This window comes from Coturnix japonica, chromosome 3 (assembly GCF_001577835.2).
Source record: "Coturnix japonica isolate 7356 chromosome 3, Coturnix japonica 2.1, whole genome shotgun sequence".
Classification (NCBI taxonomy): domain Eukaryota; kingdom Metazoa; phylum Chordata; class Aves; order Galliformes; family Phasianidae; genus Coturnix; species Coturnix japonica.
The window spans coordinates 60,201,338-60,228,052 of NC_029518.1; the positions used below are offsets into that span (position 1 = coordinate 60,201,338).

The window sequence follows — 26,715 nt, forward strand, 5'->3', positions numbered from 1 at the left end:
TATATATATATTTAATTTTAAAGACCGTGGATTTGTGCCAGCAACAGAGAGTGAAAAATATTTTCAGAAGAGACTTAAAGAAATCCTCAAGCAAAACGACTTCTCTGTGTAAGTGTTTAGCCATTTGCCATAAACAAAAATACCTTGTGCAAACCTTAAGCACGCGTTTAAAAACTGGTTTTCAATTAACTAGAACGTTGTCAGGATCAGTGGACTACAGTAATGGATCAGAGGAGTTCTCTGCTGAGCTAACACTACATTCTGAGGTACTTTCTCCAGGAACATTTCCGTGTACGCCAGCGAATATGGTAGAAGTGCATGAAGATAAAAAGATGAACAAAGGTGAGTATTTTAATGGCTTATAATTGCTTAACTGTAAACCTCTGTTGTGCACTGTCTGTGCTTGTTATTAGCAGCCAAGTAAGATCTGATTGTCACTTCAAAAAAAGTGAAGGCTAGTTTTGCCTTTATTGCCTTATATGTTAGAGTAAGCCTTTTTAAAATTGCTGTAACAAATAACAGAAACAGACTTGAAAGTAAAATCCATTTAAACTACAATCTTTCCTAGTGTATTGATGTCTGTGACTCTTTGAAGTTTTATTTTTTTTTTTTTTTTTGATCTTCTGCTAAAGAATCCAATAGGATGCATACAGATAAAGAAGAGGAAGCACTTATTAATGAAGAAGCCATTTTAAACATTGTGGAGAATAGTCAGAGCTTTCATCGTTTGTCTCAAAAACTGAGTCAGACTACAGTTTTTTGTAAGTATGACCAGAATGGCTTTTCTTCCAGCTGTTTTATTTTTCCACAGTCTACTGTGCTCACTTACACTGCTGATCATGAAAGAAAGTTACCTCAGGGAGTTTTCAAGCAAACTGCAACTTCACCTCTTCCACTGCTGCTGCAAAAACACCTGATTTTCTAATAATTTCACCAGGACAGTGTATTTGTAGAAGTTAAATCTCTTACTGGTTCAGTATCCTGTCCTCTTGATAGGTCAGCTTAGTGCAGTTCCTGTGGGATGTTACTCTTCCTTATGCATTTGAGTTGTAGGACAAAAGCTATTAGACTAAATGGGATTTTGACTGTCTGTCAGTGGTATTCTGCCCGTCCCTTGTCTTCAAAAGAGCATACTTGTGAGCTACTTTTAGAAGTTCAGCTATCTAGATTTACCATGGGCTGATAATGACAAACTGCAAGAAGAAATATTTCCCAAAATATATGGATACAAAAGAATGGTTGAAGGCAAAGAAGCTATAAGAATAAAACATTAAAGAGAGGGAGGGAGACCATGACAGCAAAAAAAAGTGGCATTAGGGGAAAACAATTAAAAAAAAACCTCGCCAAGTTGAATGGAAAATTACTTCAGGTAGAAGTAATTCAAGTAGAGGAAGGTCTTTAGAGGAGACAAAAAACACGTAGTTTGTATAAGAAGATATGGTGTTAGTACACACTTAAGCTGGTGCTACAAAGTGTGGAAAGGAAAAAATAGAAAAACGCCTTGCCTCCAATACTTCTGATACATGCATAGTTTGAATATATAAGGGGAGAGTGAAACTGAATTTTAGGAGCTATGGGAAGTTGGAGGCAGAGAGAAGTGTTTCCACTAAATCTACTACATTTGGAACAGGAGGGCAGAAATAAGAATAATTAAAAAAAAAAAAAAAAAAAGGTGGAGGTGGTTAGTATTGTAGAAAAAGAGCTTGCAAAATAAGAATAAAACTAAAAAAAGAGTTATAAGAAGAGCTTTGTTTCTTTAGCCTACCTTGCTTTGAATAGTAGCAAATTAGTACATTTTTAAATGTTCAGGGTTTTGTTTTACGAGCAGCTTATAGGTAGTGGTTAACAAATAGCACAAAATATAGACATCGTCTATGCGGGCTCTTTCTGCAGTGGACAGTGCTGATGAGGCCATGATTGATGTGTTGGCTGGTTTGGAGAGTGATGGATATCAGATGGAGCATCACAAAGCACTCTCTCACCATCGTTCTCTTGGAAGCTGTCGAAATTCTCAAAACAGCGATGATGAAGAAAATGAGCCACAGTGTGAGAAAGAGGAAATGGAACTTAGCTTGATAATGTCCCAAAGATGGGATAGTTGCATTGAAGAACCCGGGCCAAAAAGAAGGTATGTATGTGATTTTCTTTACTTATTCTTTCCTTTTTCACCCTCCTGTTTAGGCGTGCTAATGTGGTTTGTAGAGGAGTCTCTTTTAATAGCACTAGAAAAATCAGCTGATGCTGCAGCTTGTTAGTTTTATATGTGGATGTAGATGAAATGTTTAAGTGTGGCTAGACCTAAGCTTCTAGTTTACTGTTTGAGGAAAAAATGTGTAATGCTTTTTTTCCTACAAGCTTGGATGTGGAAATTGTAATAGTAAACTCTTGTTAAAGTAATACCTATGATTATAGTACCAAAATATCTCGTACACTGCATGTACAGCTTTCATTGAAGTGAATGTTTAAGGAATATTCTCATTAAGACTGATATGGAAGCCTGAGAAGAGCACCCATTTGTTTCCATGCTCAAAGCTTGAATGTTGCTCTCTTTGCTGGACTGTTAAAGGTTGCAGCCTAAATATTTTCAAGGTTAAAATTATTGAATTCTTCTCAGGTTGTAATGACTTTTTGTACAGTCTGCATTGATGGCTTTTGCAAGAAGCTATATTCAGTTTTTCTTCACCCTTGCTTTTCGGGCAGACCTTCCGGTATTTATAATTCTACTTGAAAGATGAGGGACTTAACAGATATAACATTTTGATTTTTTCCAACATCAGAAATTATAATTATACTATGATTCAGTGAGCGAGAGGCGCTGTAATGGAATCAGAAGTTAGATCATTTGTTTCCTAGTTCTAGAGGTACTTCATTTCTAAAGCAACTTTTCTTTGACCTTTTGATTTTATTTTTATTTTTTATCTATCACAGTAGTTAGGAAAGTTGGACTTTCCATCTAAAATTCTTAACATTGATCTTTGTGTAAAACTTTCCTATATCTTGCAGCATTTATTAGCTTGGGTGCAGCTCTGTGTAGGCATAACTATACAATTTCTGAGGTCAAGTAGGATCCTGAAGCAATTAACTGCTTTTATGTAATAAAGAATCCAACTTAAATCTCATCGGATTTGATGAGCTGGCTCATGACTCACACAACTTGGTTGTGTATGCCTACATTGTCATCTCAGACAGAAAGCACTATGGAATACATAACAGGTGATAGATACCCCATGGAGATCTCTACAGGTCCATTTGTGATCCTTTCAGAATTTGGACTGACTTCTGAAGAGAGTGTGGGTAATTCTGACTCCAGCACAATTCTGATCATGCACAGGGAGCCAGCTGTAGTTTCATGATGGATGTGATCCAATTCTGTTTGTGGTTCCTTCTATTTCTACTGCTTCCTAGTGCATATGTTCTATCGTTTTTCTGTTATTGAGAATCCAGCAATCTTCCATTATATCTAATAATATACTAAGATAATATATTATGCAAAAAAAGTCAAGATGTAACAGTACCCTAGTGACTGAATTAGACAGCTTCATTTTGATTTCTTCTGGGAGAAAAAAAGTTCATGAACTGGCTCTTGAAGAGCCATATGGCAGTATCATGCTGTGTCAGACAAAATTTCCCGGAATCTAGATGCTGGGCTTGAATGCAAGTGATTCAAGTTGTTCTTTGCAGAAGTCATCTCAAGTCTGACTTGGTTTACTGATGTTGACAAAGGTTTGCTTTGTGCACAGAATCATAGCATAATCAAGGGCGGAAGAAGCATCTAAATGTTGACTAGTCCAGTTCCTTTATCAAAACAGAGTTGAATAGATCAGTTGCCTGGGATGAGTTAAGGTGCTGAACAAGTTAGGAATTTTTCTAAGAACAGAGACTGCATAGTCTTTATGGACAACATGTTCCAGTATTTGAACATCCTCGTGAATGCTTCCCTTATACATAAGATTTCCCGAGGCAACCCTCTGTCCATTTCCCCCTTCCATACCACAATGGGCACCTGAATCTGATTTCTTCTTTATGTCTGCCCATTGAGTATTTCATGAGTACAATAAGATCATAGTTTTTTTTCAAGGCTGAGCTTTTTTCCTGTTTCCTTATCCCTCTTCCTTCTTTACAAGTAGGTCGAAGAAGTATTGCCTCCTATTTATTTCCATGGAAACTACAACAGCTTCAAAGAGCACAACGAGACTATTTGATTGAGGAATTTTCAGTTACCAAGCACTAATTTTTAACATAGTGACCTCCATTAGCTATGAATTTTTGCTAGTGATGAACAAGAACCTGCATGCCACACATAAAAATACACAGCGAAGGTGACCCACTGTTTCACAGCTGCTACAACAGTGAGATTGTTGAAACACACCACCCACTGCCTCACTGTACTCATATCCACTGCTTTGTCTCCATGAATGCTCAGCATTGAGGAATGTCAATAGGTACAAATTTTCCATATGGAGGAATTCAGTTCCGCACCTTTGCTTCATACACACTTCCCTGTCAGATGCCATTCTGTCAGACTGCCCCTCTGCTGCCATCTGTTGAACAGGAACAAAATGTGATGGAATATTGCTGGGAAGGTTCAACCCCTACTCCCATACCGCCACCATCTGCCTCTGATGCTGTGGGCCAACATAATAAAATAGGAGACATTACTTTTTGGAGCAGCACTAGTTTGTCATGTGTTCCTACCCTAAGTCACCTTGGTGACCCTCAGCTGGATTTGCTCCAGTTTTTATAGGTGTCTATCCTGAGCCCAAAACTGAACACAGTTCTCCAGATGCAGCTGCACAGCTGCTAATACTGTCAGCAGTCTTGCAGTCACAGTCCAGGTTGCAACTATCCACCTTTGCTACAGAGGTGTGCTGCACACACAGGTTCACCTTTCTCTCCCATGGTTATATACAAATATAACACATTTTTTATTTCACTCTGCTCACTCAAGTTACACAGCCTCTTAGCCTCATATGGCTCAAGGTATTTACCTATTTTCTATTGGTATTTTCTGCATTATTTGATTCCTTCATTTTCTGTAGGTCAGCCGGCAAAATTATGCATCGAAGTTCAACAGAAGAGGATTCGTCTTCAGAGGAAGAAATGGAGTGGAGTGGTAGCAATATGCTCCTAACTAATCTCTCTATACCTCAGCTGGATGGGACTGCAGATGAAAATGGTGGTAAGTAAACAGACAAACAGCTTTGGGAGTTGAATTGCTACCTGAATCATAATTTGACTTCAGATCAATTGGCTAATTCTTGGATATACAGAATGTCTTTGATTCTTGTCTCAGCTAGGAGGAATTCTTTTCAGTGGATTTCAGAAGCAGGCCTTTAACATCTTCCTTAAAAGTCAACAATATTTTAATCTCAACACCCACAGTAAATTACCAGGATCTTTATTTCCTATTGTACTAATGATTCAAAAAACAGTATTGTTTAATTAGTTTTGTGGATGAATTCTTTGTTGTGAGGGTTATTTTTCTGTTATGATTTGTTGTGCAAATTTGGTGCTGAAATTAAAGATTCTGTAGGACCATTTATCCTGCTGTGATTTTGTTGTAAACAGTAGTTTGTGTAAATTTAGATGATTAACATTACTTTGCAAATATGCACCACCCATGCTGAAGTACATAGAGCCTTTGAGTCTGTGTCTCATTCAGCAGGTTGCTTGATCACGTTCTGGAATAACGTGACTTAAAATTATGCAGTACAAGACTGCTGCAAAAGAAACTGCCTTTCAAAAATCTATAAAAATAAATTAATCTATAAAGATATATTTTGCTATCTCTACAACCCGCTGTCTCCGTTCAAAATAGCTTTGGTTAATAGAAGGCATGTTCTGAGGTTTGGCAAATACGCAGAGGTTGTTATTTGTTCTGTTAGACGAGCTTCATAATTTCACATTTATAAACAGAGAGCAAAAAATCAAAAATGCACAGAACCCACTGCGGAGGAAGGGGAAATATGTCTGTATCCTGAATTTTCTCAGTATTAAGTTCATTTTTGTTCTTGGTGTAATCAACAGTAATTGTTGTCCTTTGTTTAAATGGCATTGTATTACCTTTAAAATTTTAAATTGTGATTAGCGTCATTTTTGTATATAACCTTTTCTTAATCCATAGTAAAAATCGGGTAGTGTAAAAATCTTGTTGGTGATCATGTATGTACCTAATTTTCTATTGCTGCATTTGCTCTTAGGGTAAGGGATGTAATCCATTACTAGTTATCTATTAGTTAGTATCTCTTATAGCTATTTGACAAAGTAACAAGCAGAAGATAAAATATAGATGTCTTAATATAATAATATAAACAATTCCATCTTGAAGAAAATGAACTATATGATTTTACTATATAGACAACCAGAACCATTCTTTCATGATTGCTGTTTCAAGCATAGTTTTTTTATCCTTTGCTTTTGTAAGTATAAATGGCAAGGCTAATACATTACTTGATGTACTACTCATATGACTTCTTGCAAAATACACAATTGTAATTTCCTTATTTGCAGTACTTTGTAACTTCCTATAAAAAGAGATGCTTCTGGCTAATGAGACTGTATCTTGTAAAACCATTTAAACTGTAGAATATTTCAAATATTTTTATTACTCACATGGAGAAAAAGAAAGTCCTCTTAAAATAGGCTTATTCTCATTTAATCAAACATAAAATAACTTCTACTGCATACCCTTCTTAAAACAGGAGAATTTTTTTAAAAAAGAAGGGAAAAAAAAAGTTTCTCCACACATGAATGTCAGAGTCTGTAACATCTGACTGATTTATAAGTATTTTTGCAATTTTCATATGTGAATAATCAGGTATCTTCCAAATGTTCACTTGACATTTCACTGAACTCCCATTTTCTCCGTCCTCCATTAATCATCCTCATTCTTTGTGTAAATGCTTCCTCCTACACCCAAAGAATCACAGGCTGTACCTCCCAGCTGTGTTTCACAGCTCAGTGAGTCTGGGTTTGCATTAGAAAATGTTATTAGAAACAGATTGAGACTTTCTTTTTTTTTCTTTTTTTCATCTGGCTACAAATAAATTGTGAAGGTGAGGGCACTATGAATCTTGGATAATCTTCAAATTGGTTTAGACTTAAAAGGTGAAAGCTTAAAGGATATCCCACATAGTACAACAGTTTGCAACACATACTTTCAAGTCGTACAGCACATTTCATAACTCATGTTCCCCTTCAGTATTTCATCTGGAGGTTTGGACACATGAACAAACCAACACGTGTCCCCAGCTCTATAGTATCTGTCTCTGGAGTGGAATAAACTCCTTGAAGTTGCTTGGTGCTCACTGTAGTTAAGAAAAGCACACGATTACTGCAGAGTAGTTGTTAATGTGTTACTTACCAGGTGTCTGCACACACTTATCCTGCAGTAAATGTAGTGAAAGTAACAATGGAAGAGAGAAATAGTCCTATTTATCACACCATGAGTCTTCACTGCACAAGTACCTCAGCGTGTGCTGGTTGTAGAACTTTGTGGAAATAGTAATCATGGGTATGAATTCATGATCTAACTAAATGGAGCAAGCTCCTCATATACACACCTGAATGGGTGTTGGACTGCTCTGCTTTAAAAGTACAGCAAACTGTCTTACACTTATTGCACAGGATGGTTGATACAAAGCCCTTGCTGTTGTAAGATCATACTTTGCCTGTATGTTATTTTCCTTTTCAGAAGCAGGAAGCATGCATGCTTCTCAGGGACAAAGCAGGATACAAGCTTTTTTAAAAGTTAATGTCTTTGTATTTAGCTTTCTGAAAATGATTTCTGAAGTTTTCTCTAAGCAAATCATTGAGAAATCTATGGGAAATGTATTCAAGTCCTTAATTTATAAGTAACTGACAGAATATCTTAAGACACAAATGTATTAATGATGTAATTTTGATAAAGTAACTCATGTACTTGGAGCCTGTAGTTGTCATGATCATAATTGGAATGTGAGTTAGAAGAGTACTGTTCTGGTATGGGGGGGCTATTGTGAAAATATCATTAAAATAATTAATAGCTTAGTTATTCTTTTTTTACAGGAAAACTAGAGTAAAATTGCTTGTCTTCCATTTCAGACAATCCTTTGAATAATGAAAGTTCTCGAACTCACTCCTCCGTCATTGCAACAAGCAAAATGTCTGTAAAGACCTCAATCTTTCACAAAGATGCTGCTACGCTAGAACCCCCGTCTTCTGCTAAAATTACTTTTCAGTGTAAACACACAAGTGCCCTTTCTAACCACGTTTTGAATAACGAAGATTTAGTAGAAGACCTCTCGCAACCAAACACAGAAACAAGACCTGAACTTTCAGTTCATTCTCTTACAAAAGAAAGCACTTACACAGCAAAGTACCCAACATCATTCAGCAATAGTACCCATGCAGAAAATTCACATAAAGAGAGTAACAAGAAAGATACTCTCCCAGTTCCTTCATGTGAAAATAATATTTTTGAGTATGAAGATGATATTTCATCAGTCAGCAGACAGATACCTAGCAGGAAGTATACTAGCATCAGAAAGACTGAGAAGGATGTCTCTTTTATGCACGTGGGCCGCCACATTGGTGACAGCATATTGAATAAAAATTCTTTTAACTTTTCTGATTTGAGCCACTCTGGCCACTCCAAAGGTAAAATATCCTCTGAACTAAATGAAAAAGCCAGCAGCGCAAGTATAAATAGTTTTTTTCCAGCAACAGTTACAGAAAATTGTGAATTGGTGTCCTGTTCAGGAGGCAGCCGAACTGTTGTTCATTCACTTGAAAACAACACTGATGAAGGTGGCCTTAATAAGCTTAAAATTAGGTATGAAGAATTTCAGGAGCATAAAGCAGAAAAGCCAAGTCTCAGTCAACAAGCAGCACATTATATGTTCTTTCCTAGTGTTGTTCTTTCAAACTGTCTTAGCCGACCACAAAAGTTAGCTCCTGTGACGTATAAATTACACCAAGGCAACAAACAGTCCAGGTTGAAGCTGAATAAAAAGAAATATAGTTTTATCAATCATCAGGAGCCCGCAACTGTGAGTGATGTTGTATCAGTGAAGGAAAGCTGCTATACACAAGGTAATGCTTGTAGTAATATTCCTGATAAGGATAGTGCTTTACCTAGCGACTTAGTCCAAGTTCCTCTTGAGGCTTTTGAAAACAAAATGCCTACAAGTACTGCTCATTGTACTGACTGCCAGATGGGAGATGGATCTCTTGAAACTGAGCAGTCGTTTGGATTATGTGGAAATAAATACACACTCCGAACTAAACGAAAGGTAAATTATGAGACTGAAGACAGTGAATCAAGCTTTGTCGCACACAACTCAAAAATTAATCTACCTCAACCAATAGATAGTGTTGAAAGTTTGGATGGGTCTCAGAAGTCTCGAAAACGTAGAAGACTTTCTAAAAAACTGCCACCTGTTATTATTAAATATATTATCATCAATAGATTTAGAGGGAGAAAAAATATGCTTGTTAAACTAGGGAAAGTAGATTCTACTGAGGAAAGAGTGGTACTCACAGAAGAAAAGATGAATTTATATAGAAAGCTTGCACCTTTAAAAGACTTTTGGCCAAAAGTTCCTGACTCTCCTGCAACCAAATATCCTATTTATCCACTAACACCAAAGAAAAGTCACAAAAGAAAAGCGAAACATAAGTCAACCAAGAAAAAAGCTGGAAAACTGCAAAGAACAGGTAGTAAAAATAATATTAAAAGAACTTTATCTTTCAGGAAAAGGACTCACACAATTCTTTCTCCTCCTTCACCATCCTATAATGCTGAAGCTGAAGACTGTGACTATAACTATAGTGATGTTATGTCTAAATTAGGTTTTCTTTCTGAGAGAAGCACAAGCCCAGTAAACACATCGCCACCTCGCTGCTGGTCTCCCACTGATCCAAAAGCAGAAGAAATTTTGACCAACCTGGACAGAGAAGCTTTACATAGTAGGGGTAGTATGTACAACAACAGGACTGTTAATTCTAATGTAGGAAAAAATAGTCGAGCAAAAACTCAGGTTAAGAAATGTAAAAAGAAATTTGCTAGCCCCACTGTATCTACAAAGAAAAAGAAAAAGATGAATCAGAGTGATAAAACAGCAGATGATGGAAAGAAGAAGCCTAGAACGAAACAAAGACAGAAAACAACAGAAAAAATGTCCTCAAGAAAACGCATGGTTTTTAAAGATGAAAAAGGAAATAATCATTCAACCACAGAAGTGAAGTTTGTGCTGAAACATCAAGATCTGCCTGAGATGTCTTACAACTCGCAGCCGCTTCATCATCGGAGAGATGGTCCTCTTCCTGGCTTTACAGCAGGGTATCTGCCATCAGCACCATTTCCCTCAGCAGCTGATACACAAGGTAATTCATCAGACTGTTTTCATTCATTGATGGAAGTTGATAAGCCTTTAGATGCACAGTGTTTGCCTGCTCCACGAGAAGACCCTCATTCATCTCTCACATCAACTTCTGTGGCATCCGGAAGAGAAGTACTGAAAGTGAGCTCTCAAAGGCCCAGGACTCAAAGTGCTGTATTTAGAATGAAGGAATCTGCTCTTGTTAAAAACATATTTGACTCATCTAATCACTCAACTCAGGTAACACAGAATGTGTGCATCTCTAAAGATAAGACCCTTGTAAAAGCAGAAGAGATAAAAAATTTGCAACACAGGTATTTACCATCAGCTGGGAAATTAAGTGAAGCTCGTGAGTCTTCAGACTCAATGAAGGTGGATCAGTTGCATTCCACTAGCTATTTGCATTGTAAAGACAATAATCAGCAGCAGATTTTTTGTATACCAGAGGCATCCAAGCATTCTGATCCTTCTAATTCTGTTCCTAAGTCATCTGAGGAAAGTCCGGGGCCTCTTCAGTTGCCTAAGAACTGTTTTGTAACCTCTTTGAAGAGTCCAGTGAAACAACTAAATTGGGATCAAAAACAGAGAGGATTTATTTTGGAAATGTCGCATTTTAAACCTGAAACTGTAAAACAGAAGTCTCTGCCAGAAACAACGACACAACCAAAACCCATTTCCCAATATAAGAACAGGACTATAGTGGCCCCGTCAGCATTTAGTGAAGGACAGTCTGGCCTGGCTGTTTTGAAAGAGTTGCTTCAGAAGAGGCAACAGAAAGCTCAGAATGCAAATGCTACACAAGAACCATTACCAGTTAAAGCACAGCTAAGCAAAGGTACCCCATGCCCTCCTGAACAGAACAAAGCAATCAAAAGGTCACGGTCAGCCACACCTAGGAAACCACGTACTCCCAGGAATACAAAACCTAAAGAAAAAACACCCAAACTTTCAAAAATGGAGTCTTTAAGCCAACAGGTCACTAGTCATGCTGATCATTCTGTGTCTGATGATAGCCCTATATTTTTTTCAGACCCTGGTTTTGAAAGCTGTTACTCCCTTGAAGACAGCTTATCGCCAGACCACAATTACAACTTTGATATTAATTCTATAGGGCAAACTGGATTTTGCAGTTTTTACTCTGCAAGCCAGTTTGTCCCAGCAGATCAAAATTTGCCCCAAAAATTTTTGAGTGATGCAGTTCAAGATCTTGGTTCTGTACAAACAACAGAAAATGACTTTCTATGTCGTAATGACCAAAAAGCTGATGAAGAAAAACAGCATTCTTCAAGCACAAGCAAGTGGATAAGACCTGGTTCTCTGAGCCCTGAGCTTTTTGAGAAGACCTCCCTGGATAGTAATGAGAACCACTGCCATAGCCAACGGAGGAAAAACGTTCATCCTTCAACTTCTAGATCTAACTCTGTTGATACCTCTTGTACACAAGAGACAGAGGTCTGTCTAAATGAGAAATTTAAATTGGCTAGAAACGCAGTAAATAAAGAGAGATTTCTTAACCTTCCTCAGCCAACCAGCACAGATTGGATTCAAAGCCACATTAGAAAAGAAACCACTTTTGAACCCTGTCAACCACTTGATTCAGTTAATACCTCTTTTACATCTGTACTGTCTTCTCCTGATGGTGAACTCATAGATGCAGCCTCTGAAGATTTAGAATTATATGTTTCAAGAAACAACGAAGCATTAACTCCGACTCCAGATAGTTCACCAAGATCCACCAGCTCTCCCTCACAGTCAAAAAATGGAAGTTTTACACCTCGTACTGCTCACATTCTTAAGCCGCTTATGTCCCCACCCAGTCGTGAAGAAATCATGGCAACTTTGCTGGATCATGATCTCACAGAAACAGTTTATCAGGAACCATTTTGCAGTAATCCTTCTGATGCTCCAGAAAAACCAAGGTACTGTTTTAAAGGCATTTCTGTCTACATATGCTTGTAATTATATTAAGTTTAATTTATTCCTGTAAACAATTTTTTTGCTGTTATGTGACACAGCTGCATGAAAGATTCCATCTGTTATATGCATGTTTGAAGCTGAAAATTACTATACTTCCCCTGCAAATACCCTTCTTCATTCATGACACTTTCTTTTTTTATTGCTTGATATTATTGTAGTAAATGAAAGTACGCCTGCTTGCTTTGTAAAAGATGAATACTGCCCACAGGAATTGTATTGTGAGAAGACTAGTTAGCTGAACACTGCTAGTGTATAGTCTTAAAAACTGCCTGCACAATGCACTTAAGAGCAAAGCAATAATTCAAACTGTTTTCTTTTCAGGGAGATTGGAGGACGGCTTCTCACTGTAGAAACTAGGCTTCCAAATGACCTGCTTGAGTTTGAGGGAGACTTCTCATTAGAAGGGCTACGACTCTGGAAGACTGCATTTTCAGCAATGACTGAAGGTCCTAGACCAGGGTCACCTCCCCGTTATGGTCACTCTGCTGCTAATAAAAGAGAAGGTAATAGCCATAAAACTAGCAAAGACAAAAAAATTGTTATAATGCCATGCAAGTGTGCTCCAAGCCAGCAACAAGTTCAGATATGGCTTCATGCCAAAGAAGAGTATGAACATTTCAAGAAATTGCCTAAGAATCATCCTGCTGAGCTGGAAAAGGCAGCTGAGAATTTTGGCTCCACAATATTGTCTGGAGAGAAATCTGTAGAAGTAGTAAAAGCAGCTAAAGATTTAAATTTGTCAAGCCTGGAAGATGAAAGACCTATAGGGCCTACAAAGGGTTATCCCACTTCTGTGGCAGATACTACAAAAGCACAAACCAAGGAAACCTGTGACAAGCCTGTAAGTACTATAGGAGCTTCTATAAATATTAAAAGTGACATAGACTCAAATGAAACTACATCCGAAAGCAAGACACTTACTGCTTCAGCTCTAGAACGTGATAAGGAAGAGGAGGAAGAAGACTATTATGTCAATTACAGTTCACCAGATTCTCCGGTGCTTCCACCTTGGCAACAAGTAGCATCTCCAGATCCCAAGCAGTCCAATGAAGATGCAGAGTGGAAAAGTCAGGATGTTGTATTGTCTTCTGTTGAAGAAAATGATGTAGCACCTGTTGGAAGCACACAGAATTCTCCGTCCACCCAAGAGGACATTAAGATGGCCTTTGACACATCTCCACTTCTACTTAATGTAGATCCTGGAAACTCTGAATCCATTTGCTTACATAGTACACCCATCACACAGAGAAAAAATCACGATGGAATTCATGAAGTTCTTGGGTTTACTCCTTTATCAACAGGTAAATCTATTAAGTGATCTTAATGATACATAGTGCAGTGTAAATAACTTTGCGATACTCAAGATAACAATGTCAGATTTGGTAAATAATTGGCCTTGTATAGTGCATTTCTAAATGTCCACAAATATCACATTGTAATAGTTCTGCCTCGGATTGGAGAGAGAATAATGTTATTTTTGATTATATATAAATATATTTTGATAACGTTAAAACAAGCACCTCTGATTGTTTGCAGCATATTGCTTAATGTTTGGACAGTGCTACTGAGGCTAAACAGTTTTTTGCTCCTATGTGTTTATAGAACCAAAAGCCCAGAAACTGTGTCATAAGAGAGGAATTAATACTGAAGGTCTTCGAAGAGTACTTCTAACCACACAAATGAAGGTAAATAAAGATTTTACATGCAGGTTTTTTTCGTGTCATGCTACGCTTACGTTTCCATTCTCTTTCTCATTAATAATCTTTCTCTTAAGCGGGTAGCTCTAACTCATTTTCTTTCAGAACTTTGTTTTCAAAATTTATTCAGCGTTGGTTTTATTTTTTCTTTTGCTGTTAAGATCTGGAAAATATATTTGAAAGGATAGAGTGTGATTGCTGTAGAGTCAGTATCCACTCAGAGTTAGGAAGAAGTCAGTTTAACTTGCAGGAAGAAAAAAAAAAAACCTTGGATTTTGACAGTGTGTTCTCTATTATAGGGTAGTGAAGCACTGATGAAACAGACCATCTAAGAATGTTGTGTTGCTGTTTAGGTTATTGCATACTTTTTTAAGTTCTGTTGCTATTTTCCTTATATGTATATAAAACATGTATTTATTTGTGTGTCCCCATGTGTTTATGCTGGTTTTCAGACAATGTCTTAGGCATTTTCTGAAAATGTAAATGATCTATAAATGGCACTACTACACTGAGAGAGTAGAAAGGAAACTGATGGTGTAAATTTGATCACTCACATGTTTTCTATGAAGAGCATTTCCACTCCCCTATTGGAAACAGAATAATGGAATAGGAGCATCATGGATCTGATTCAATAATCTTCTTTGTTCTTATTGTACTGGTATTTGCCTGGTTCAAGTGGGCAAATGTACTCTAGATTTAGTGCCTTTACAAAGTGGTGAGTGATGCAGGGTATTGTGATGCATTGTTGGTCAAAAGCAAACAGAGACTTGTTGGTTTCCCTGTCTCCAGCCTTCTAAGAGAGCCAATATGATAAATACATCTCTTTTATATATGTGTATATATAAGATATATATATATGCATATATATATATATATATCTTTTTTAAGGCATTTTAAACTGCCTTTTGATTTACTATGAGGTTTCATTAAGATTATTCCAGTTTCAGTTTTCCTGCTGAAAAAAATAGCAGGCTAGTAAAAGCTTACATTTAGTAGTTGAATTGTGGCATTTGTACTTTTATTGATAAATTTTCATTTAATTCTGGCAACACTGTGTGTTAATTTAGCTATCTCTAGTTTTTTCAGTAAATTTTCATTTAATTCTGGCAACACTGTGTGTTAATTTAGCTATCTCTAGTTTTTTCAGTATTTTTATGTGAAGGTTGTTTTTTTTTGTTATTGTTCAATAGAATCAGTTTGTTGCCCTTGGTGCTCCAAAGAGAGAGACTTCTCAGATTGAAGGACCATCTTTAAATAACACTTACGGTTTTAAAGTCAGTGTGCAAAACCTGCAAGAAGCAAAATCTTTACATGAGGTAACGTATTGTTATACATGATTTTATAAAGTGAGAGTTTATCAAACTAGTTTCATAATGGCAGTATTTTAAAACCTTTCCTCCTTGGTCCCTGCCTGATTTAAGATTAGTCACTGTGTGCTGTGTGCAGCTGTAGTTGCTCTACTATTTTAGCTTGATTTTCAGTTACCTTTATTTGATACTATTGAACTAAATTTCACAATATTTTATGGAGAAGATGGTAAAACGTCCTTTAAACAAACACCAAGGGAAGGATCAAGAGGGGGAAATAGCAGGGTTTTGTATAAAAATATTACTGCAAAGACTAGTTGATTATAACTTTCACGGATCATTTCCTTATGAAGGGAGGCATCAGACTTAATGTTAGTGAGTCCCTCTCCAAATCTCTACATGGTAAGGTCTGAATCTGCTAGCCAGTTTCTTCTGCATTTGTCAGGGTGGTAGGTATCTCAAAGAGTGTTTCAATGTATTTCATGTATGTCAGTGGTTGGTCTGAGAAGAGAGAACAAAGTTAGTGCTGGAGAAGGGGATGCAATGCGAATACAGTACTAGTATATTTGGCTGCTGGCTGGCTGGCATGTGTTTCCTTCCTATTAGTCAGTTCTCCCATGGCTTAGAGTTAGCTGTCAACCAGCTTACAGACAAATTCAGGAGAGTTTTATGTGCTAAGTAGATGACATAAGAGAAACAAGAAACTAATGATATTACAGGAAGTGGAGATGCAGCTTGATAGTACAGTTCTGTTTCACTGATGCATGACCAAATCTAGAGCCCTCAGGGCAGCTTGCTTACTCAGGCATGTTTGTAACTTTTCCCTAGTAATCCCTCCAATTGACTCATTAGTCTAGTTTATCAGCTATATTAAGCAAGACAGCACAGAAACAAGATGGTATTAGGTACTGTTGTGAGTGTTTCATAATACAAACTATTTTACACAAAGGTAAAGCGATATGATGCAGAATTTCATTAATGCAAGTGAAGGGAGAGATTAGTATTCTTCATGCTCCCCTGTAAGTGACTGAGTCTTCATGTCTGTTTGCCAGTCTTGGGCAAGGGAAGAAAAGGAAAATAAAGACTAACAGTGGTGCTGTTTGTCTCTGATGAGTTTGGAAACTGAATTCAGCTCAATATACAGAGCTGTTTGAAAATACTTAAAGAATTTAATAATTGCTGACGTTGAGCATTTCTACTTATTGTATTTGCTTTTGAGAGAAGAAGATAGTAGTCAGAAACTTGTGTTGAATAATTGAGTATAAATGTGCTTTAAGCGGTTAATTTACTTGTAAGATGTTGGGTTTTTAGCAAAAAATAAGATCCAGAGATGCCTGTTTAATCGCTTCTAATTATTTCCAAATATGATCTCTTAGTTAGAATGACCATGTAAGTGTCTACAGTTAGCTCATTTGCATTAATAAATTATTATTGTCATTATTTATTTATTTATTTTTAAGAAAGGTCCAAAACACACTAATTCGTTGTATTTGTTCGTTGGTAGGTCCAACACCTTACCCTCATCAGTATGGAGTTACATGCTCGAACCAGACGAGATTTGGAACCAGACCCAGAGTTTGATCCGATCTGTGCTTTATTCTATTGCATCTCATCAGACACGGCACTTCCAAATACTGATAAAAAAGAAATCACTGGCGCTATAGTGATTGATAGTGACAGGACACTCTCCAGCCAAGGTTCTTCTTTCTTTTTTTTTTTTAACATACTTTACAAAAATACTTATTTCATAATAATCAAACAGTAGCAAGCAAAATATAATAGAGTGTCTATATTGCTGCTTAGCTCATTTAATTTTGTCGTGTTGACTGTTGGATGAATGGCCATATTAAACATAGAGTTTTCCTGCTTATATCTTCTGAAGAACCATTGCATGGGCTGTAAGTCAGAAATAACATAAACATATTCGAAATACATCTGTCTGCATGCTTGTGGACAAGCTCCTGCAGTGTTCTGAAGGTATAAAGAGGAAAACCTGCCTTTAGTTTCCTACTCAAGTTGCTGGATAGCTACAATTAGAAAATGTTAAAAGCAAGACAGTATGTTTTATATTTTACTTAAGGGTTATTTTTGTGGTTTTATCTGATCCTTTCAGGATCTAAACAGGGGCCCTTATTCTATTGTACCTTTTTGGCTTTGTTTAGACCAGTGATACTCAACCTGTGGCTCTAGAGCCGGATGTGGCTCTTCATGGCCCTACAGGCGGCTCTCGCAATGTAGGCATCTGATCGGCGCTCCACTCTATCAGGCAGCGCGGGGAGCACTGAGCAAATGGACCAGCAGTGTGGGAGTCGCTGAAGTTTCCCCTCCCATAGGGGGAAAGGAAAGGAGCTGCTGGGATCCCCCCACAGGTAAGAGTAGAGATCACCTCCCACCCAGCAGCCCTGGGACAGAATGGGGAAAAACTCGCCCTTTTGCCCCTTCCGCCCCTCCACCCCACTTCTTCTTAGCAGCCAGAAGGGGTTGAAGACAGAATGCTGCTGGGAGAGAGGATGCTGATGTGTCATGTCGTGATGTATCAATATGTGATGATGATGAGGCAGCATCCTCACACATTGAAGTGTCATGATAAAAAAACAAAAAAACAAACAAAAAAAAAGTCACACTGTTGATACTTGATATTTATGGTGCTCTACAACTCCATTTAGTAAAGAAAGAAGTGGCTCTCCAGCTGTTAAAGGTTGAGTACCACTGGTTTAGGCTAGTAAAAAATAATAAAAAGTCCTTTCTTTTAGGGTTTCTTTGGCATTTTAAAGAGTATTAAACCACAAAATACTGTCTAAAATTAAAAAGTCTTGACAAAAGCCTGCCAAAAATAAATTCAGCAATAAGGCAACAGCTCCTTCTTTTACCAGTTTATTTTTCAAAGTATTACAGATGTTTTATCATGTTATGCTAAGTCCTTACTATTCTCAGTGAAGTTTATTCTGGTATGTGTGCTTGTTACTATCTTTAGGAAAATTATCTCCATTAACTTACTAAGTGAGACTTGTCACAGTATAGAAAACTATGGCTCCCTAGGTGCATGCCACTCTGCTAAATTATCAAGAAAAAGCTTTCTGTAAAGATATCCGATAATATTTTGAAGAAAGGTTCTGATCTGTTTTTATTAGTGAAGTGAAATGAAATGATGTTTAAATGTTAATGTGACATTTCTTGCTTTAAGCGGTGTGAGCTGTCAGTATTTTCTTGGATAGAACTCCTTGAGTGGAGTGACTCAATATTGATACAGTTTTTTTTCCCATTTTGTATTTATTATTGCTTTGCAAATTACAGTACTCATTTTAACATTCATTTCTGAAAAGGTACTTTTTTAATTACCAGGATCTTATTGTGTCAAAGCCAAATGCTTTTTAAAAACTCCAGATTGTTGCCTTAATCAGATATTACAATCTACTGTATAGAGAAAATGGAAATACAGTGTATGTGTTGCATATTATTCTTTATCAGCTCCTGTGTGCATAAGAATTTAGGTGTTATACGCACATTATCAAGGCAGACACTCTTAATTTGCACTGTGAGCAGAGTTACTTGTGTTTTTCCATTTCTATTAGTGACTTAGCATTGTTTTTAAGAAGTGTGCTTTTATGAAGTTTATAAAGTGAAACTGTAATGTTACATAGCATTTTAAGTCTTCAAAGCATATTGCAAAGCAATATGCTAAGCTGGCAATTAAAATACATACTGTATGATACATACTGTGTAAGCTGTCACATAGTGCTTTAATGTTTCCTACTCAAAAATAATGTTCCAATAGTGAACTCTTGTATGTGTAAAATGGTGACATTTCTCTTTTGAATCAAATTCAATTACATGGAAGATTTGTGTGATATTATTACTGTAATATAATTTTACCAAGTGAAAAGAAAAAACTTTTCCACCCAAGAGGAACAGAATAAGTTTGTGGAATTAATTATGTTAAAGGTAAAAAGAGAATGTATTATTATCATCATTTTCTGTTTAATGCTCTGTAGTTCATTATATATTCTGTTGACTGAAGTGATGGAATTCCTTCTAAAATGTAATGATCTGTTTTACTTATTTTCTAGGGAGCAGAGACCAAGCACCCTTGCTCACAAGATCGGGAATTACAGGACTAGAAGTCAGTTACGCTACTGATGAAAGAACTCTTTTCCAGGAAGTAGTGAATATTGTAAAAAGGTAGCATATCTGTACGTTCTGCTTTTATTTTTCAGGCTTGGTACGGCAGATATAGTTCCTTCAGCCCTTGCCAGTCTCTCAAATACTGATTATTGTCATTGTTGTCTCCCTCAAAGGCTTATTTCTAGAGTGGACAAGCATGATGGTCTTTTGAATAAAAATACTTTTTCTGCTTTTCCTTTTCTCTGACAGCAAGCACATTCAGATCCTCTTAAGCAGCTGAATTACAGTCTTGAAACTGATCAGCCATATCGGTAATCTTCTTTAACAAACAACCTTTCCTGTGTTAATCTCAGCGTTCATTGCATATCACTCTGTCAAACTCTCAGTAGATATTAATAGTGCTGAGAGCTATAGAAAACCCTTAGGAATAATTTTTTTAGGGTCTCTGAGGCAAGGCAGAAAAAAACCTACATGATACTGTAACATACTGTGGACAAATCACAGTAACTAGCAGTTGAAAATTAAGTGCCTTCATTAGTTTTGTCTTCTCTGAATGAAAATCCCCTGCTCGATCAGACTTGGAAAACTGCTGATTTTCCCTCTCTCCACCAAGGCTGGGAGGCCTTTTTTGTAGCCCTCAGCAAGTGGAACTGCAGGCGTTTCCTCTGCTGACAGAGGTGTAAAGCCATAACATTACAAGGAAAGACAAACAGATTCAAACTGTGAGTCACCCTGCTGGAATACAGACTCAAGAAAAACATGTGTAGTAGGCAGAGTACATTTGCCATTCTTTCTCTCTCCAACCAGAAAACCTCTGATGAGAAAGACATTGACCAACCCCGTGAAGCCAGAATACAAAAAGAGTTGCTGAATGCAACCAACACAGGGTGGGTCCTGACAGAGCAGCAGATCCTTGTTCAGAGAAGACAAAATTCAGGTAAGGAAAAATTTATTTTTCTCTTTCTTGGAAATCTAGTGCTCCATCAAACTTAGGAAAAATACTAAGAATGAGAAGCTTCCAGTGAATCAAAAACCCTCCATTAGTTGTGGGGAAATTTAAAGAGTAAGCATGGGAGAGAGAATTCAGTAGTTAGGGCATATATTTATCACTGAAGAACAGAAGACTACAGATGTACATATTGAAGACATTACTCAATTTCTGTAGTGCTCCAAGAAGGAATTTATCAAGCTGCTGACTGGCAGAGCTCTTCTTAAGAGACGTTCTTTGTCTTTGCACACTGTGCTAGCATGCCTTTTTGACTCAACAACTTCAAATGTTGATTTAGTTAACTTGTATTTCCAGGATATAAAAGGTTTGATCTGTTTTTGGAGAGGGAGACTGCTATCTTAGATAATTCTTCTTGTCTACTTCCCTCCTCTCTCAATACAATGTAAGCTAAAGAGTCAGACTTCTACTGCATTTTCTACAAATACTTTTTTTAAAAACTTGCACTACATCTGCAGTTTGAAGCTCTTTTTCCCTCTTATTTTCTGTAGCTTAAGCCAAAGAGAAAACAAAAATTTGCTAGAGTAAATGTTTTGTATTTCTTAGGTAAAAATTAAGTTTAGTCTCAGAGCAGCTTTAACTGGAGAAAAAAAGTGTTGTAAAATTTCTGGTTAAAAAATAGTGGACTGCAAAAATCTTCCTCAATGGCAAATGAACAAGTAAACAGCTTTAGGGAAAATTTTCACCATTGGGAATTATTTCTAATATAACCTTCTGTTGCTGTTTTCAAATTGATTCTTCCAGCACAAACTAGTACTCTAGTTGTTCTGTTAAGTACACTTAATAGTAGGTCACTGGTAGGTGAAGAAAACAGAAATGATCAGGCCGTGTTCAAAAAGCATTACCACTTAGGACTTATGAATGCATCAGGCTGGAGCGAATGACAGAATATCCTACTTGTTCTTGATTGGCAACACCAGAAACTGACCTTAACAGCTTGCTGGTGTCCTGAACAGGGAATACATCACCTGTGGGAGAGCAGTTGTCTTATACAGTCCAGTTGAAGAATTCTTGTTCCTGATTCTAGTCATTCTCTTATCAGTTGGCCTGATTCTTGCCCTCATTTCATTTATGTGACGTTGTGGAACATGCTCATTTGTTTCAAGTTCCATTCTTTCATTTATCTGTTTAGGCTGTTTCTCCTCTCCTCTCCTCTCCTCTCCTCTCCTCTCCTCTCCTCTCCTCTCCTCTCCTCTCCTCTCCTCTCCTCTCCCTCTCCTCTCCTCTCCTCTCCTCTCCTTCCTCCTCCCTCTCCTCTCCTTCCCTCCCTCCTCCTCCCTCTCCTCTCCTCTCTCCTCTCTCTCCTCTCCTCTCCTCTCCTCTCCTCTCCTCTCCTCTCCTCTCCTCTCCTCTCCTCTTCCTCTCCTCTCCTCTCCTCTCCTCTCCTCCTCCTCTCTCCCTCTCCTCTCCTCTCCTCTCCTCTCCTCTCCTCTCCTCTCCTCTCCTCTCCTCGCTCTCTCCCTCTCCTCTCCTCCTTTATTGAACATAAGAAGTATCTGATCCTGTCACTTTTTGTCAGTAGATGTATATTCAGGTTGAGCATATTAGAACATTCAGAATAGAGTACTAGAGTATTTCAGCACAGTAATGAGAGGAAAAGATGATTCTGGAAATGTGTCACTATATATGACCTAGCAAGTAACTGCTTTACTACTTAGCTCAGCAGTCTCTACTCTTTTTCCATCAGAAGTCTATAAGTGTTGTTACTTTTTTTTGTCTTCGAACAAATGACACAGAGTACCTATTCAGTCTTTACAGTGTGTTGGTCAGTTTTGAGAGATGGAAATGTTGAGACAGAGTTGATAGATCAGTGAGATTTTAGTGCTTGAAGCATATTTATCCTTGGGCTGTACTACTAGCCATTTTTCAATGAAGAGAGTCTACCAAATCTTTTTATAGCTGAGTTACAGTTTTACATGTTCCTTGAAAATAAATATTGCTTCAGCAAGTTCAGTGGGATTGGTCAGCTGAAGTTTGATTGAGTTACACTTTCATTGTGAAGGTGTTTGCTAGGTCTGAATGAGTACAGCAAGATAAGCCTTTTTCCAACAAGACAAAGCAGATACCTAGGTAAAATAAATGCCAGCTTAACAATTCTTCTATGAAATGGATAGATGTTGTCTGATTCATTTGGGGCAGTTTGAGAGGAAGCTTCTCCTACATAAATTCAGATTTCCCTTTGGTAAGCTGTCCTCTGGTTGTAAACAAGAAAGTAGGACTTGAGCTCAAAACTGGCATTAAGCGGCTGAAACAATGTCCCGCCCATCCTCTGGAACCAATGAGGCTCTTTGGAGTTGCCATAGGGGAAGTACGTTTTCTGTCTTGATACGGAGTCTGAATCTGTACTGCTGTGCTAATGGTTTCTGTGGTGCTACCTGAATAATCTCCCTGAGTAGCCCTTCTCTTTATCAGAAGGTGTCAGCTGCAGTGTGTTGGAGAAAAACAGAAGAAATCTGCCTGCCTGCAAAAAAGTAAAACAAAATCACCTCTCTTTCTGAACCGAAAGGCAGAAAAACGGATAAACATGTTCATATAGCTCCATTAAACCAATCAGTACAGAACACAGAAAAGCTGCCTGTTGAAGGAGGAGAAATGGAATGCTACAGGGATTTGTCTTGGAGATGTTAATAAAAAAAGAAAGAAAAGAAAAAGGCAGGAGTTAGTAGAGATATCCAAGCCTGATGGAGCAGTGGATTCCCATGAAAGAGAAATTAAATGTCTTGGCCTCTCTTTCAGTTTTAGTATAAATCATGCCTCTTTTCTGTACAAATGCCATGAAATAGCAGAAAAGAGCTGATCCTGCAAGCACGAGAGGAGCAATATTTGGGGAGCTTATGTGGGAATGCACAGTCCCCATCTCTGTGACATGCAGAGAATTTGGAAACACAGTGGGCTTGAAAAAAAGGTAGAAAATTCAGTGTTACTTGACACTCATTAGCTACACACCGTACTTTGGTCCCATGGAAGTAGTTTCTGCCAAGATCATAAAAAGAGGATAAAGATGTAAGATTTTCTTAAAGATATTGGGGATAAATCATTTGTAATTTAATTAGCTGTTATTGCTTAGTGTTTAAATGTTCTATGTAGTGTTTATCTTATAAAACATGGTGCAAATTAAAACTTTGAATTAATTGCAATGCATTATGTTTATTCATCTGTAAGTGCTCTAGCAGCATTCCCACTACAAAATAGAGATGTGTTAATCTAACCTTCTTTTCCCAGGCTAGTACCATCTTCTGTGGAATATTCCTGTAGACATCTCCGCTTAATGGTGTAATGTCCTTTATCAACTTCATGGATTTTTATTGTTCAAAGCAAACTGGAAAAATGCTTTCAGAGATTTCGCTTATGTGTTTGAGTCACCAGTTATTCTGCTTTTGTCTGTGTTGTAGGTCTGGCCTAATTTTCTTTCCCCCCTTTTCTCTCAATTATAGCTGGAAGAAAAATAGCAGTCAGGAAAAGCAGACACATAATAAAAGGGAAGGCATAATTGAGAGCTTTAGAATTCATTCATGAAATTATCAGATGAGAAAGTGGAAGAGATGGCATAACAGCACATATAACTTAGCTAGAAAGGAAAATAATCTTATTTCTTCTCTCTGCAGCATGTATGAGTTGAATGCTAATGCTGTCGTGTTTAAATCCCGCCAGTATAAATGCTGCTTTTCATCTTTGCAGAGAGACTAGCAACAGCATGCAAAGCGGTATCAGTGCCCATCCTTGTAACAAAAGAGCACTATGTTGGCAGGCTTATGTCTTGTTCCTGTCATGTTAGTCCTAGCCAACAGCTTTCAAAAATCAGTGCTACAACGTGGTAGTTTCTTGCAGGTGTAAAAGCTGGTCTTGTTGTGATATCTTTAGTAAAACAGCTTTAGCTGGTGATGAAGACCAATTGGATAGTGTACTGTAAATACTGTGATAAGGGAGAATGAAAAATATCAAACTTGTCCTCTCCTTAGTAGGAAGTGAGGGAGGTAAAGCACTATTCCTGCAAGGAAAAACACAAAACAGCCTTCCCTTATGGTAGATGGCAGCTACTAGTGTAGTTACAGTGACTTGCTACTTACTAACAGCATGTTGATTTCTGTTCAAAACTAGCACAAAGGAACATGCCACCCATGGCATAATGAGTAATGGTTTTCATGCCACATAAGCAGCTCTTCATAAGTTTCTCACTCAAGTATACATCTGTCACAGAACCTGTCTGGATAACTTCTTGCCTTGCCTAAAATCTATAAGTATTTTCCATTTTGGACAGTGTGAAACCAGGTTTCAAATATGAATGAATATGAACGTAAACGTAAAGCTTCTGTAAGGCTTTCCTTCATTTTAAATAATAAACAACATTTTATGATATGCTGGTATCTGAGTGGTTCAGCAGCAAGAATTAATGTGAAAATGTCAATTGTTAAATTTTGTCTGCTGTATAACTATATAGAACATTGCATAATTCCTTCTGGTTTCAAAGCTCAGATGGAGGCAGTTTATAGTTTTGGAACCTCCGTTCACAATTACTGTGTTATTTTGGTGTGCAAATGGTGATAACACTTTGACACTGTGATTCTGCTACTGAGAGGAGCTGCAGGCTAATTTCATTTGGTTGTCCATAAAAAGTTCAAGCAGCTTTGGTTTTGCACCACTGGGTACAGTTAGAATGGAATTTAAAAGTGAGTATTTTTCTTTGACTTCAGATGTATTTCTTTTATCCAGAAACAAAAAAGCATTAATTTAATATTAACAGGAAATAACAAAATATTCCCCAAATACAATATGCTTTTTTTGTATCTCCTGAATGCTAGAAATAAAAAGCGTAGTTCTGCTCTAGCAAAAAAAGAATTATCAAAGCCATTTCTACACAGGTGGAAGTAGGTGTGAAAAGGGGTTTGCAACTTTAGCTAGGTAATGAAAAAGCCCAAATTGTAATAAAGAGATGCTCATGCTGAATAAGAAGATTCAAATCCTTTTTTTTTTTCCACAAAAAGCATCTCTGGCAGAAGTGTGGATAACTCCTATATCAAGCAGTCAGCTAATCATTGCTTAGTAGTAGTGGTAGTTAATCGTAGATAAGATCAGTATAAATTAGATTAGATACAAAGAAATTTTTCACTCAGAGGATGGTGAGGCACTGAAATGGGCTGTTCAGTGAAGCTGTGGATGCCCCATCCATGGAGGCGTTCGGGACCAGGTTGGATGTGGCTCTGGCAGCCTGATCTATTGGCTGGCAACCCTGCCTGTGACAGGATAGTTAGAACTAGATGATCTCTGAGTTCCCTTCACAGCTCAAATCATTCTGTATTACTTGTCCCATAACCTAAGGTCTGCAAGCCTGCATCCTGCTGTGAGGTTGAGCATAGACTGTGGTGCAGGACCCTCAGGTTACTGTTGAGTCCTCTACCTTTTTTATCATTGTTTAGCTGTGTTGAATCATGCCAGCTGGGATTCTGAACCTCACAACTGAACTGCACTGAAAGAAGCAACTGAAGCAACTGTCCTTCCTGATGAAACTTCTTTTTTTCTTTCCTTTTTTTTTTTTCTTTGCTATAAAAAGAACAGAAATTTCTTAGGCTGGTCTTTTTCTTCCAAGCTCAAGAAAATCATTCTTAAGCTCTTGTGCAAATGACTAGCTGCTCAAATGTCTTCCATTTTTAATAGTGCCTTTTTAAAAGGTAGGTGATGCATGCTCCACTGAGCCAACCCCTACCTGCGCTTTGGCTTTGAAGCCACCTTGCTTGTTCTCATGTCTAGTCAAATCTCTGAGACCTAATTTGGAAGCTGGGCAGCTACTGTGTCAGAAATTGACTCTCCTTTCTTCCATACCTGACCCAGTCATATTTTTCCACCTGGCATGAGGTACAGCATAAAAGCAGTATTTTTTGGGTATTTTATAGTAAGAAAAAATGTGATCTTAAAGAAAGAGGTATTTAAGTAGATCTGGCATGTGAGGTTGCTTTTCTCCATGCTGCCATTTTGACAACTCATTCAATTGTCAGTTTTAATTTTCCCTATGAAGAGTCATCACTTTAGACCAGAAGGTGTCCTTCAGTTATTATACTGCAGTATGCAAGACACACTGATACTTGCAAAAAAAACTAGTAATAAATTCTATTGTATTTTATAGAGAAAAATAGTACAGCAAATGTTGAGGAATGGGCTGTGTTTTATTGTGCCAGGTAATAAGCTTGTAGTCATGCTTGATACAGCTCTTATTAGATTTCAGGTTTGTTCTTTGTTTGTAAAGGCTAAAA

The 26,715-nt window shown here is 37.5% G+C and overlaps 1 protein-coding gene across 2 annotated transcripts in view; it reads left to right on the forward strand.

Moving 5' to 3' along the window:
* The window catches only part of REV3L (REV3 like, DNA directed polymerase zeta catalytic subunit), a 102,965-nt gene that overhangs the window by 55,022 nt on the left and 21,228 nt on the right, over positions 1-26,715 (forward strand). For both annotated transcript variants that reach the window (XM_015858599.2, XM_015858598.2), the window contains exons 8-18: positions 24-108; positions 194-342; positions 633-761; positions 1,894-2,128; positions 5,040-5,179; positions 8,083-12,280; positions 12,660-13,639; positions 13,941-14,023; positions 15,226-15,351; positions 16,847-17,039; positions 19,410-19,521. In XM_015858599.2, the coding sequence (XP_015714085.1) occupies positions 24-108; positions 194-342; positions 633-761; positions 1,894-2,128; positions 5,040-5,179; positions 8,083-12,280; positions 12,660-13,639; positions 13,941-14,023; positions 15,226-15,351; positions 16,847-17,039; positions 19,410-19,521 (6,430 nt within the window). The remainder of the gene's footprint in view (positions 1-23; positions 109-193; positions 343-632; positions 762-1,893; positions 2,129-5,039; positions 5,180-8,082; positions 12,281-12,659; positions 13,640-13,940; positions 14,024-15,225; positions 15,352-16,846; positions 17,040-19,409; positions 19,522-26,715) is intronic.